This window comes from Phalaenopsis equestris, unplaced genomic scaffold (assembly GCF_001263595.1).
Source record: "Phalaenopsis equestris unplaced genomic scaffold, ASM126359v1 Scaffold000094, whole genome shotgun sequence".
Taxonomy (NCBI): Eukaryota; Viridiplantae; Streptophyta; class Magnoliopsida; order Asparagales; family Orchidaceae; genus Phalaenopsis; species Phalaenopsis equestris.
The window spans coordinates 5,231,851-5,244,499 of NW_018164536.1; the positions used below are offsets into that span (position 1 = coordinate 5,231,851).

At 37.4% G+C, this 12,649-nt stretch overlaps 1 protein-coding gene across 2 annotated transcripts in view; it reads left to right on the forward strand.

The window, feature by feature from the left end:
* Positions 1–1,361, forward strand: part of LOC110020133 (protein GAMETE EXPRESSED 3) — a 50,494-nt gene extending 49,133 nt beyond the window's left edge. For both annotated transcript variants that reach the window (XM_020718122.1, XM_020718124.1), the window contains exons 9-11: positions 28–87; positions 153–295; positions 498–1,361. In XM_020718122.1, the coding sequence (XP_020573781.1) occupies positions 28–87; positions 153–295; positions 498–1,070 (776 nt within the window). In that variant the 3' untranslated portion in view covers positions 1,071–1,361. The remainder of the gene's footprint in view (positions 1–27; positions 88–152; positions 296–497) is intronic.
* The last annotated feature ends 11,288 nt before the right edge of the window (positions 1,362–12,649 follow it).

Genomic DNA, 12,649 nt, shown 5'->3' on the forward strand with positions numbered 1-12,649 from the left:
TTTACGACACCTTTAACTTTTCACCAGACCAGAAAATTGCTTGGATGTGCGCACAATCAAAGCCCAAGTTTGATAAGATTTACATAGGTAAATGAGAGTGCAGCATATTCTTTAAATGGTTTAGTCGAAAACTAACTTCACCATTGTCCCAGGCAATGAGGAAGCAATCCTGCCTTTCATCTTCTTTCAGCTTGCTGTCTTAGTGCTGCTAGCTTTCTCTGTCCGCTTCTGCTTCATATTTTGGAGGAAGAAAAAGCTGCAAGATCATGGCCTTGTGAGGTTCCTTGACAAAAGAGTAAGTTCAAGGATCGAACATTTCAGCATAGCTTAGATTTCTGGACTCACTGTTTGAATCATTATATAACTGTTATTTTCATTGAACTTTTACATCAAATGGCTGTAATTAACATTTCCTTAGTTTCTTTCTTCGCCGAGCGTTTCAAGAGGACTTTGTTGAGATCCAAAATCCCTTCTTTGAATTTTGGCTTGAATTTCAGAGATCTTTACACCATAAACGGAGAACACTTGGAAGGATGATCTCGAAGATAGAGCAAAGGGCGGTGGAAGACATCGATGTCCATCAAACCCTGGAGCAATTGGGAGAGATGGTTAAGGCAAAGGAAGGAATTGAACGAAAGCTATCATCCTCTTATAGCTTGGGCCGGGACAATGTCATTTCGCGCCAAGGATCCATTTTGCCATTATGTGATGGCAAGGAGAAGAGCCATTCATTCCACAGCACAACGAAAGAGAGTGTAACTATGTTTAACACACTGAGTTCAACTGAAAGTGGAAGCGACAGTGATGATAGCAGTGGAAGAGGAAGTAGGTTGAGCTGGCGAGAAACTGAACAAGAGGAGAAGGGCAAAGCTGTTGTTGTTGCAAGTTCTTCCTCCACAAGTAATTTGGATTCTGAAAATGAAAGTGGGGAGGGATCGGCTTCATCTACGTCTAGCACAAGGTTTTCCATGAATCCTATGATTTCTAAGCATTGGATTGATGGATGGGGAAGTGAGGGCTTGGCAAGGAGGAAATTGTGGCTAAAGAAGACGCTATCTTCAACTAACTAAAATGGGAAGCATTCACTATTCTTATTTTTATTTTATCTGGTATGTGTTCTAACTTCAGTTTAAAATTTTATTATTTACCTGCGTTTTACAGTTAAATCTGTTACTAGAATATGTTGTGGTGCTAAATTTTATCCCAAGTGAAAAAGAAGTATTATGATCGTGCTAAGTCTAGCCCTTGAATGTGCACATGTACTGTGACAGTTCAAGCAATATAGAAAAGTTCACAAGCGGTGATAGAAATTTTCATATGTATGTTTTTTGTTTTTTGAATGAAGTGGTCAAGTCTGTAAAAAGATGGGTTCGTTATTATTATTATTTTGTTGGTTTAAATGTTGCTATATTATTTTATGTTCGGGTCTGGTGAGAATATATTTTCCAAGCTCTCATACAAGATCAGTCTTTTGATGGTCCATGGCTGTCTCACAAGGCAGCCAATTCCTGTCATTGATTATCTAAGGACTTTTTTGCCCTCGACCTAGGCAATAAATTAAGGATGATTTTTTTTTTTTGGGAAATTTAAGGGTCAGTTCCAATATTTCCATTGATAAGTGTTAGAATAGATCCCAACGTAAGGTTTATTGATGCAAAGAGTGGTATAAATACACATTACAGGATCTACTAGTAAGGAAAGAAATAAAAATAGAATAAAGGGAAAAAGGAAAGCAAATAGAAGCAATTAATACATAAATATGCATATTAATATATTTATATTATAATTGTGTCCTTCAAGTTGAAGCATAGATGTTAGTCATATTTTACTTGAATCTAAAATCATCGAACATTAGTTGAGTAAGGTTCTTTATGAGAAAATCTGCCAGCTGACCACTAGATGACACAAATGAAACATACATTTCCCCAGACTCGAGTTTTGCCTTAATGAAGTGACGGTCAACCTCGACATGCTTGATGCAAACTTGCTCAACCGGGTTTTGAGGAATGCTAATAACAACCTTTCTATCATAGAACAATTGTAGAGAAGCGAGACTATCATACGTAATTCTCGAAGCATGGTGCATAACCAGAGATATTCATAAATTCTCAGGGTTATAGATTGAAATTCGGCTTTCGCACTGCTCCGAGGAACTATAGACTGTTTCTTCCTTTTAAACATGACTAAGTTTCCCCACACAAATGAGCAGTACCCCGAGGTAGATCATCGATCATGGACGAACTCAACCCAATCCGCGTCTGTGTAAACTGCAATAGAATGGGAGGTGTGTTGGGAAAAAAACAAACCTGAGGTCGACGTACCTTTTAAAAAGTAAAGAATCTGGTGGATAGCTTGGTGGGGAAAAAAACAAACCTGAGGCCAGTGTATCTTTTAAAAAGTGGAGAATCTGGTGGATACCTTGTTTACAGGAACTGCATTGGGAACATCAAGAAGTTTTTCATTAGTGTCCATCGGGACAACTACTGATTTGGACAGAAGAAGATTTTTCTCTGTCAAAAGGTCAATAACTTATTTTCGCTAGAGGCAAATACCCTGAGTTGACCAAGCTTCCATGCCTACGAAGTAGCAGAGAGATCCCAAGTCCTTAATTTCAAAGGAAGCAATAAGAATGTCTTTCAGAGACTCCAATGCTCGTAGATTATTACTTGTGAGAACAATATCATCAACATGAACGATAAGGATAGCCACCTAGTCCTTGGAGGAATGTCGGAAGAAAGTGTGGTTCGATTGAGTCTGAGTGAATCCATGAACCACCATCACCTTCGTGAATTTCTCGAACCATGCCCGTGATGGCTTGTTTAATCCATAGAGGGTTTTTCACAGTCTACATAATTGCCCCTACGATGCAAAGTTTGGAGGAAGAGTCATGTACACCTCTTTTGTAAGATGGTCATTTAGGAACGCATTCTTGATATCAAGCTGGAATAAGGGTCAATTCATATTCACTGCAAGGGACAAGACGACCCGAATTGTGTTTTTTTAGCAACTAAAGAAAATTTCTCTTCATAGTGAACTTCGTAGGTTTGTGAATACCATTTAACGACCAATCGTACCTTGTTGAGGTCAAAGGATCCATCGTATTTAAACTTGATGCTAAAAATCTATCGACATCGCACTGCTTTCTTGCCCTGAGGGAAGATTAAAAATATCCCAAGTATGGTTCCACTGAAGGGCATTCATCTCCTCCATGATGACGGCTTTCCAGGTTGGGTTTGCTAAGAGAGCCTCAATGGTAGATGGAAGCTGATGATTGCTCAGGACCGTAGCAAATGCTTTGTAGGTTGGCGACAATTTGCTGAGAGAGACATAGTTTGTCATGAGATAGAGAGCATGTTTGATTGTGTACCTAACTGGAGGAACTAACTTCCTCATTTGGAGTGAGGCTGTGTTGGGGATGTTGTCTATAGGGGATTCAATGTTCAACAAGGGGTTAACGAGCTCCAAAGTGCATTAGAACGAGTGTGTTGAGTGTAGGCAAAGAGAGTCGGAGGATGTGCTAATGGAACAAGAGGGACAAATGGCTCCTTAATTGTAGGAAAAGTGGGTGGAACCAAAGAAACAGAGGGTTCCTTAATAGTAGGTGATGGTGGGGTAACATCCTCAGGAGTAGGGTACGAAATAGTGTCTATGAACTCTAGCTCACCCTCACTGGAGGTCGAGTTAAAAAATTAGGAATACTTTAAAAAAAGGGGACATTAACACTCACATAGACCTTATTTGTGGTAGGGTCAAGACATTGATACCCCTTTTGAGTGGCAGAGTATCTGAGAAAAACATATTTTATGGACTTGAGATTAAGTTTACTCCGAGTTGGGGTCATGCTTCAAATAAAGGTTGTGCATTCAAAATTTTGGGATCTAAAGTGGAGAAGACCCTATTGTTAAGAAAGCACGATCTCAAGACGATTATAGGGGTATGGAAGTTATGAATCTTTAAGGGAACTTTATTGATGAGATATGTGACAGTAAGGATAACACATTCCATAAATATTTCACGACATTAGAGTGAGACATAATGGAGCGAGTAATGTCGAGGAGATGCCATTTTTTCCTCTAGATACCCCATTTTTTTAGGAGTTTTGGTGCACGAGCTATGATGGAGAATGTCCTTACTTATCAAGAATTCTCTTAATATAAAGTTAAAAAATTCAATACTATTGTCAGTCCGAAGAACTTGAATAAGAGTTTTGAATTGGGTGAAAATGAAGGTGTATAAGCTTTTGAAAGCAACAATAGCTTCAAAGTTATCATTTAAAATATTGACCCACGTCATCTGAGTGTAGCCATCAATCAAAGTAAGGAATCACTATTTATAGGTGTAGCTAGGAGTGCGAGATGATCCCCATAAGTCACTGTGAATAAGAAAGAAAAAACAAAAGGTGTGCAATTGTGGGGTGGATATGAAACACGATGTTGTTTAGCTGACTGACATGTTTCACATTTAAAATTAGAAGGATTTTAATTAGTAAAAATCAATGGATACAATTATTTTAGATGTCATAAGCTAGGATGACCCAAACAACAATATAATAACATAATAAGAATTTCAGTGGACTGAGATAAACTGCAACTGCTGGGTGGAGGGTCTTTGTTCTCTGTGCTTTTCTCTTGAAAGAAGTAGAGTCTGCCTACTCGCTTAGCAGTTCTAATTATCTTCCCTGAACGACGATCCTAAAAGATATAGACATCAGAAGAAAAATGAGCAATACAGTTAATGTCATATGTTAACTTACTAATAAATAAAATGTTACACTTCAACAGAAATATATGTAACACAGATTCTAGAGTTAGACCTACAGTTAAAACAACAGATCATTTACCAGTGATGGAACTTTGAGACCCATCGACAATTTAATAATATCTTTCCCTGAGTAAGGATACTATACTGAGAAGGCTTGAGAGCTTCTAGTCATGTGGTCAGTGACACCTGAATCAATGATCCATGGACTACAAGGGATAAAAGAAATGAGTGTCATAGGATTGATATCTTGATAAGCGTGGGAGGTCGATGAGCTGGAAGAGAGCGGACTAGATCCAAGTAGTTTTATTAAGTGACCCATTTGAATTTTACGAGTTTTTGAGGATTCTATATTTCTCTAGATAGGTTGTACCATGTTGAATCCATATGTCATAACGAGACTCTTAGTGGCGGAAGATTTGGCCGAAGGTTTGGATGCATATTTCCAGTGGAGCTTCCAACACTTATCACTAGTGTGGTTGGGTTTGTGACAGAAATCATGAGTGGGGTTACCAGCCTTGCGTTGAGCACTATTAAAGACCAAGACGCATGTTTTGACAGACATAGTGGAAGTACCAAACATGACAAGTCTCCGACTCTCTTCACAACAAATCTCAGTGAAACCAGCACAGATAAAACAAAGAGGGTCCAGGCTATGGCCTCAGACTTTATCGAGGTTTTTGTTAAGGCCTGCCATAATGTTGAACATGCAGTCCTTTTCTTCAATTTTTTGAAAAAGAAGCAGGTTGGTCTGAGATTCCTAAATATAGTCATAATATATGTCGCATTCCATCCATAATGCAACTAGATCATTATAGTACTAAGTCACTATCATGGATCCTTGTTTTGCCTCACGGATTTTCTTAGACTCCTCATAGAGTTTGTTGGAATTCCCTATATCAGAGTAGGTATCACAGACTGTCATCTAGAGGATACAAGTGAAAGGAAGGAACATATATGATCGGCCAATCAAAGTCTCCATGGTGTTGATCAACATGACATGACCATGAAATTCCCCACTTCACAAACTTTATACGCTGAGCCAGTCTTTGGAGGTTCATGAATCATACGAGTGAGATGGCCGAATTTCTCACACTTTTATTAAACAAATATACAGAGTGAGACCTTTAGAGAAAGTTACCGTTGTTTAGCTTATGAGTTGGGATCAAGAAGTTCATGCTATTTTCATGTCCTCTGTTCTACAGAGCAATGAAAGTTGGAATTGATCCTTCGGTGGAATCAAGAACACCTCATGATGGCTTAATGTTGGAGGAGTCTGTCATGGTTTCGATTGAGCCAAACGAGATGATAGCTTATTAAGACATCGTAAGGTTCCGACTGTTGGAGGGAAGGTATATGGCCTCGGGAAGGGAGTTATGCTGGAAGAGATCTTTTGGTCGGCTGGAAGAAGGTTCCAACGATTAGATCACATATTTTGGAGAGGCATTGGTCAAGTGGGAGGTTGACCAGACCTAGATAGGGATGATCTGGGCAGCTGGGAAAAACTGAAACTAAAGACGGGTCCTTCTTTAGAGGCAAGAACCAAGCCAAATTTGATCAGGTTGCTTAGGAACCTCAGGGTAGTTGCTCAAGAACTTGGAGGCAAAAACTTGGCCAACTTGATTAGAGGAGAACATACCTAGCCAACTGTAAGGAGAGCAGAATTTCTGGTGGCTGGAACCAAACCTAGCAGGCTAAAAGGAGAGCCTTACAACTAGGTTAGGGTCATGGCTTTGATACCATGTTAGAATAGAGCCCAATGTAATGTTTATTAATGTAAAGAGGGGTATAAACACCAATTACAAGATTTACTAGTAAGGAAAGAAATCAAAACAGAATAAAGGGAAAAAAGAAAGTAAATAAAAGCAAATCAAAGCAGTTAATACAGAAATATGCATATTAATATTATGATATTCTACTAATAAGAATCAAATTATAAAACTATAAAGGCTCAGTAGGGCAAAAGAGAAACAAAATATTTGTACAAAAAGATCCTAGGAGCCATCATTGGTTCAACTTTTGCTAAGTGGACCAAAAAAAAAAGAGCAAAATAGAATTATATTCTTATGCTGGGAGCGTTGTGGAATATCTCAGCAACAAAGAATATCCTCAAGTAACTTGCAATCCAATAACAATATAGCCAAATAAGTTGTTCCTAACTTTAGAATTCATCATTGCCATTGTCACCTACTAAGTAGCTTTCATGTTTAGTCCAAAAGTAGATGTCAAGATCAAGGGAGTAAATGTTTTGATTAATAAATCATTCTCTTTCAAATATAAGCTGTAAGATGTATCAAAGTCTTAATAAAAAAAATAGTGAGTAAACACCCTACAACCATATATGCCAAACCATATTGTGATTATGAAGATAGTAGGAGAAATTAATCGAGGAAGACTAGGTTGCAACACGAAATGAGATGCAATCGAATGTAGAAACACCTCTAAAATATTGATTAGCAATGACAACCCAATCTTTTTTTTTTCTATTCATAGAATTCTTCTCTAATTGCTCTTCTAATGCCATAAACAATTGAAGGAATGTTTTTAATTTGCACACGAAATCTTTTACCATTTCGTTTCTTCCAAATAAAGTAAATAATGCAATGCAAGGTGAGTAGGTAGAAACTTTTCCTAGTTTTAGAGATAGCTCCCATTGCAAAAATATGCCCCAAAATTTTAAGTAATGTTGGGATAAAAAAAAAAGATAGATGCCCAAGGTAATCACCCTTTTAGAATAGCATTCGAGAAAGAATAGTTAAAGAAAATATGATTTAATGACTCATTCTCAGTACGATAAAGAAAACAGGGGCAAAATAAGAACATTTTTAGGAGTAAGGAGATATGCAACTTTAATACACTGTGAACTACTAAACCAAGATTACATGGAATATTTGAGAGAATAAATTATATGCCAAATAATAAATTCTCAGTTAAGAGTAAGAAAATTTTGACGAAGGGATTCACATATAATTTTAATTGATGGATTATCATGGTTCCTCCATAGCAGGTTGTATGAACAGTTGTGGGTTAAAATGTCATTAAGGCCAAGGATAACTTGTGAGTTCTGAGCTAAATAATATACCTCTAATTAGAAGGATCAGTAATCTACATTTCAGACTGCTATCACAAATCTAATTGGTAAACTACTTCCTTGATGCATTCTAGAAATTTCAATGTCATGAAGTTACTTTTTTTCATCTTGACTTGTTAAAGTGTGCTTCTATAAGAAAGTTGTTTGATTTTTAATATATATATATATATATATATATATATATATAAAAAACAGAGAAGTCATTTTTTCCACCAAAATTTTACAACCACCTTATTAAAGAGTGGTCGCCACCCCAAGTAGACCCTAAGTCTCTGACGTTCAAACAAATCTCTAAGACTCTTATCATTGATCCATGGATCCTAAAGGAAACTAATGTTATTATCATCTTCAAATGAAAAGGAGAATATGTTTTTGTTATCCATAACATTTTTTTTGATAATTTCTTAAGATGAATATACTAGATTGCCTTGGAAATTTCAAAGAGAGATATTGGTACCTTTAAGCCATCTAGTAATATAATAATTATCATTTGCAATTTGAGAGTAAGCTTGATCATAAAACCAAGGGAAAAGGTTTGAATGGATCTAAGGCCTAAACCCCCATGATGTCTAGGTTTGTAAACAGTGTCTCAAGAAATACTATGCATTTTTTTTATTAGTAGTAGAATCATGTAAAAGAAATTTAGAACACTAAAAAGGGGTCATCTTAATGCAATCTTTGGGTAATAATATATCCCTAACCTAATATAAATTAAATCCCAAATGGAGAATTTGATAAATTGATATCTCTCAGCTAGAAAGAGGTTTTTGGCTTTCCAACCAGTCAAGATGTTTCTAATGTTATCAATCAAAGGTTGGTAAGAGAAAAGTTTACTTCCATGAACTAAAATAAAAAATTCGAAGTAAAATTTAGGAAAGAGCCACAAAATCCAAGAATATTACTGAATATCCAAAGAGTTATGAAGATTTTTTTGGAAAAGGTCACAATACTTTTGGTCAAATTAAATACTAGATTGTAAGCTGCATAAAATTTATTAAAAATGCCCTTGAGGCAAGAGATATTGTTGTGGATTGTTTTTCCAAAAATAATGACATCATCATCATACAAAAAGTGGGAGATTGTAGGACTATGCCCAAGGGGAAGAACAATATAGTCACCACTAGCAATATAATGTTCAATTAGGCTAGAAAACTCATTCATGGTGATACACAAGAGAGCAAGGACCCTTTTTGAGATCGATAAGACATGGAAAATAGTGGTCAAGAGCTCAATTGATGTAAATAAAGAAGTTAAGATTAGATATGCAAGCTTTTGTTTGGGAAATGAAATAAGCGTGGAAGTCTTTCTACTACATCCAAAAATTTTTATTGATTGTGTCAAATGCTTTTTTAGTGTCAATTTTATAATAGAATGTAGAGTTGGAAGTGTTGAAGGTATTAAGAATATTGTTTTCTGTAGCATTCTTATTAGACATAAACCGAGCTTGAGCATCATGAATAATATCATACATCAAAAGTTTAATTTTATTGGAAATAATTTTGTAGAGAATATTGCATAAATAATTGGGTCTATAATCATAAGAATATTACATTAGTGTTTTCGCAGATCTCCCTGTCTCTAGCTGGTCATTCTTCTGACAACATTACTACTGTTGTCATTTCTCGTGTTGTGGTCCCAGACTGTATTGTCCTAAAACCTTCTGAGGTTGATCCTACTTTTAAGTTGGGCAAGAGGGCCTGGAGGACTCAAAACAGGTTGCTAAAAGATCAAGAGCAAGTTTCTACTCTTGTTGTTTTAATTCAGATTCGGGCAAAGTCTCAGATTCCTCTGGATGAGAGTCCTTTTGTTGTACTCTTTGGTTGTGAGGATTACATCCCCATTAGGATTGATAGGAGGGCTCCCCCTCCTTGTGCTAGTGCAGACTACCTTAGGCATGTTGTTCAGATTGATAATGCTACCACAAGCCTTCTTTATAAAACAATTGTGGGGCTTGTCTCCTCTCTGAGGGGAAAAGGGTCCATTTCTGAAAAAAAGTTCCTCGCTCGATCTCTGAGACATCCGAGCTGGTCGTAAGAGAGCTTCTCCACTTCCCCCACACAAAGCCACTGTAGCATCTCCCACTGCTCAGCTGGGATGTTCACCCTCCTTTGTGCAGGCAGTTGAGCCTGCTGGGAAGTTGTTAGGAACCTCCTGTGTAGAGCTCAATTCCAATGTGTCGTAGTTTGTTCCTGCTATTGTTAGGCCCACTGTTGTAACAGCGTGGCCTGCATCTGATGTACCTATTTTTAATATGAATAAAAAGAGAAATGTTATTGCTTATGTTTTCTCTTCGTCTTCTTCTTTAATTAAAGGCAGAGCCAAAACTTTTATTATTGATGCAGGGAGTTCCAAAACACGTTCCCATTACTTGTATCAAAACAAGTATTTGAGGGAGGGATATCATCCCGACCGACCTAGGGGCAATGGGTCCGAAAGGTCCCCACCTTCTCTTATGTTGAGGCTCTAGCTCCGATTGTGGAGGCTCTTGAGTCAATCCTGGAAGGGGTCATCCCTCCAATATATTGTGTCTCAGAGCCATTATGGGTTGGCCCAATAGTAGAACCTGAGAACGATCTTAAGGATAACTTATCCAGGGACTCTTCTGATATTCTAGACAATTTATTTGGAGACCTCTCAGTTTTTCTGGAGGATTTTCTTGAGGAGGATGATCTCCTCGGTGAGGAACTCCATGATTTTGAGATGGCCACCAATCGGGTCATGACCATGACCACTCAAGCATAGAGCTTGAATATTGAGGTCCAAGCCCCTAATTTTGTAGAGGATGACCATAATGAGATTATTGAAGTCCATGGTGGCCTCGTGGTTAATTAAGGGGATCGGAGAAAAGATGATATGATTGCTCATTTGTAGGCTTAGATTGCCCTCCTTGTTGCCAAGATACCGGCGTTGCAAGGCAGGAGGGTAGGGTTCGACGTTGTTTCTCCCCATACTCAGAGTGATGCACACCTTACCACTCTTATCATGCCTCTAACACCTTCCCGACATATTCATGTCACTTTCTTTGATGTTGCTCAACATTAGTTCATCCCGTCTGACTTGCACCTATAGCCCCTGATCAATGTCAAGGTTAAATCTGCATTGGCAGCTCAGTGCGATAGAATAGACTTATAATGAGGCATATGAATATATTTCATACCCTCCAGGATTTTTTAACCCATTGTTCAAAAGGTTTAAGGGCTTTGAAAATCCTCGCCAACACATAGTCCAGTTCAGAGCACTTTGTTATAATATCGACAACAATGATGCACTTCTGCTCCTTCTCTTTGTTACCAATTTAGCAAAGTTTGCTTTTGAATGGTATGTCGATCTGCTCAATGACTCGTTCAAGACCTTCACTTAATTGGAGGACACGTTTGTGAAATGCTTTGTAGGAGCGCACCACCAAGTCGCTATGAGTGATTTATTGTTAGATCAATATGGTCCTACTGAGCCCTTGTTAGAGTTTGTTATTCAGTGGTGCAATTTGAGTTTTCAGTGTGAGCCACAGTTGCAGGAACAACATGGAGTCGCATTCCTCATGGGTAAGATAAAAGGCCTTATTTCGGTCTTATTGAAGATGAGTTCGATCAAGACTTTTGAGGCTTTGATTGAAAAGTCAGCTAGTCTGCATGATACAACAGACGCATTGGCCTGTAAAAATACTGAGAAAGTCAAAGGCAAAAAGCCCATTGTGGGTCCTTCGAGGAAAGAAGAGAGTGTAGCTCGTTTGATATCCCATAGGAAGCAGAAAAAGTCTGTCATGTCTATCGAGTAAGCTTGCCCGCCTTCTCAAAAGTGAAAATCCCAGTCTCTTGAGCAGAAGAAATCCAAGGCATATTTTTTTAGGAATGATTGTCTTCGGAAGATGCGCAAGAACCAACTTAAGCATTGGATGCAGCTCCCGCCGTCGAGGAGACCTCACGAGGTGGAGAAGACGATAGAGCCAAATTACTAACCTTATCATAAACAATTGGGGCATTTCCTTGAGGAGTGTTATCCTTTCAAGGAGTAGCTTGGGGCTCGTTATGAAGCTGGAGAGATTGGGATACCAGATCGGTGACTGGAGAAGCCCCGTGGGAGGGGATCTGTGAAGATGGTAGCAACTATTGTGGTTTCCAGCTTTTCTGATGTAATTTGGGTGCAATTCAAGGGTAAAGCCAGATTCAACACCCTTGAAGGTGCCATGAGTATGAATCAAGTCACAAATGAGAAGACTTAAACAAGTAGCAAAACTAAGTAATAAATAGGTAACTCACAATATATGTGCATAAGAACTCATTTAGGATAATAACCAAACACGTTCATTAAACCCCCTACATTGGGCCTTCTTCATTCAGGGTCTGTTTAGGGCTGCTGCATATTATTGATAATATGTTGATAAGCATCGATTCAAATAAGCTGTTGATCAGGAGCTGGTCTGGATAAATTGATTATCTATTTGGTTTGTGCATTTGGAAACAACTAATTCATAGTTACTTCTGGATAAATGAACATTCTGCCCCTGTGTAGTAATATTGTTTACGACAGAACAGTCATAACAATAATAAATTTGCTAATATTTGTTATTAATTTTTTAGTGTACTCAATATTTGTTATAATAGTACAAATTTAAACTTAATATTAATAATACATAAATTATTTTTATATATAAATTTTAAACTACTTTATAATTAATAGTTTAGGAAGTTATAAATACAAATATAGTATAACTATTATGTTTTATTTATAGATTTAGTACTAAATAGTTATTGAATATTAGTATTATTAATAATTTAATAATTGTATTTATTAAATTTTATT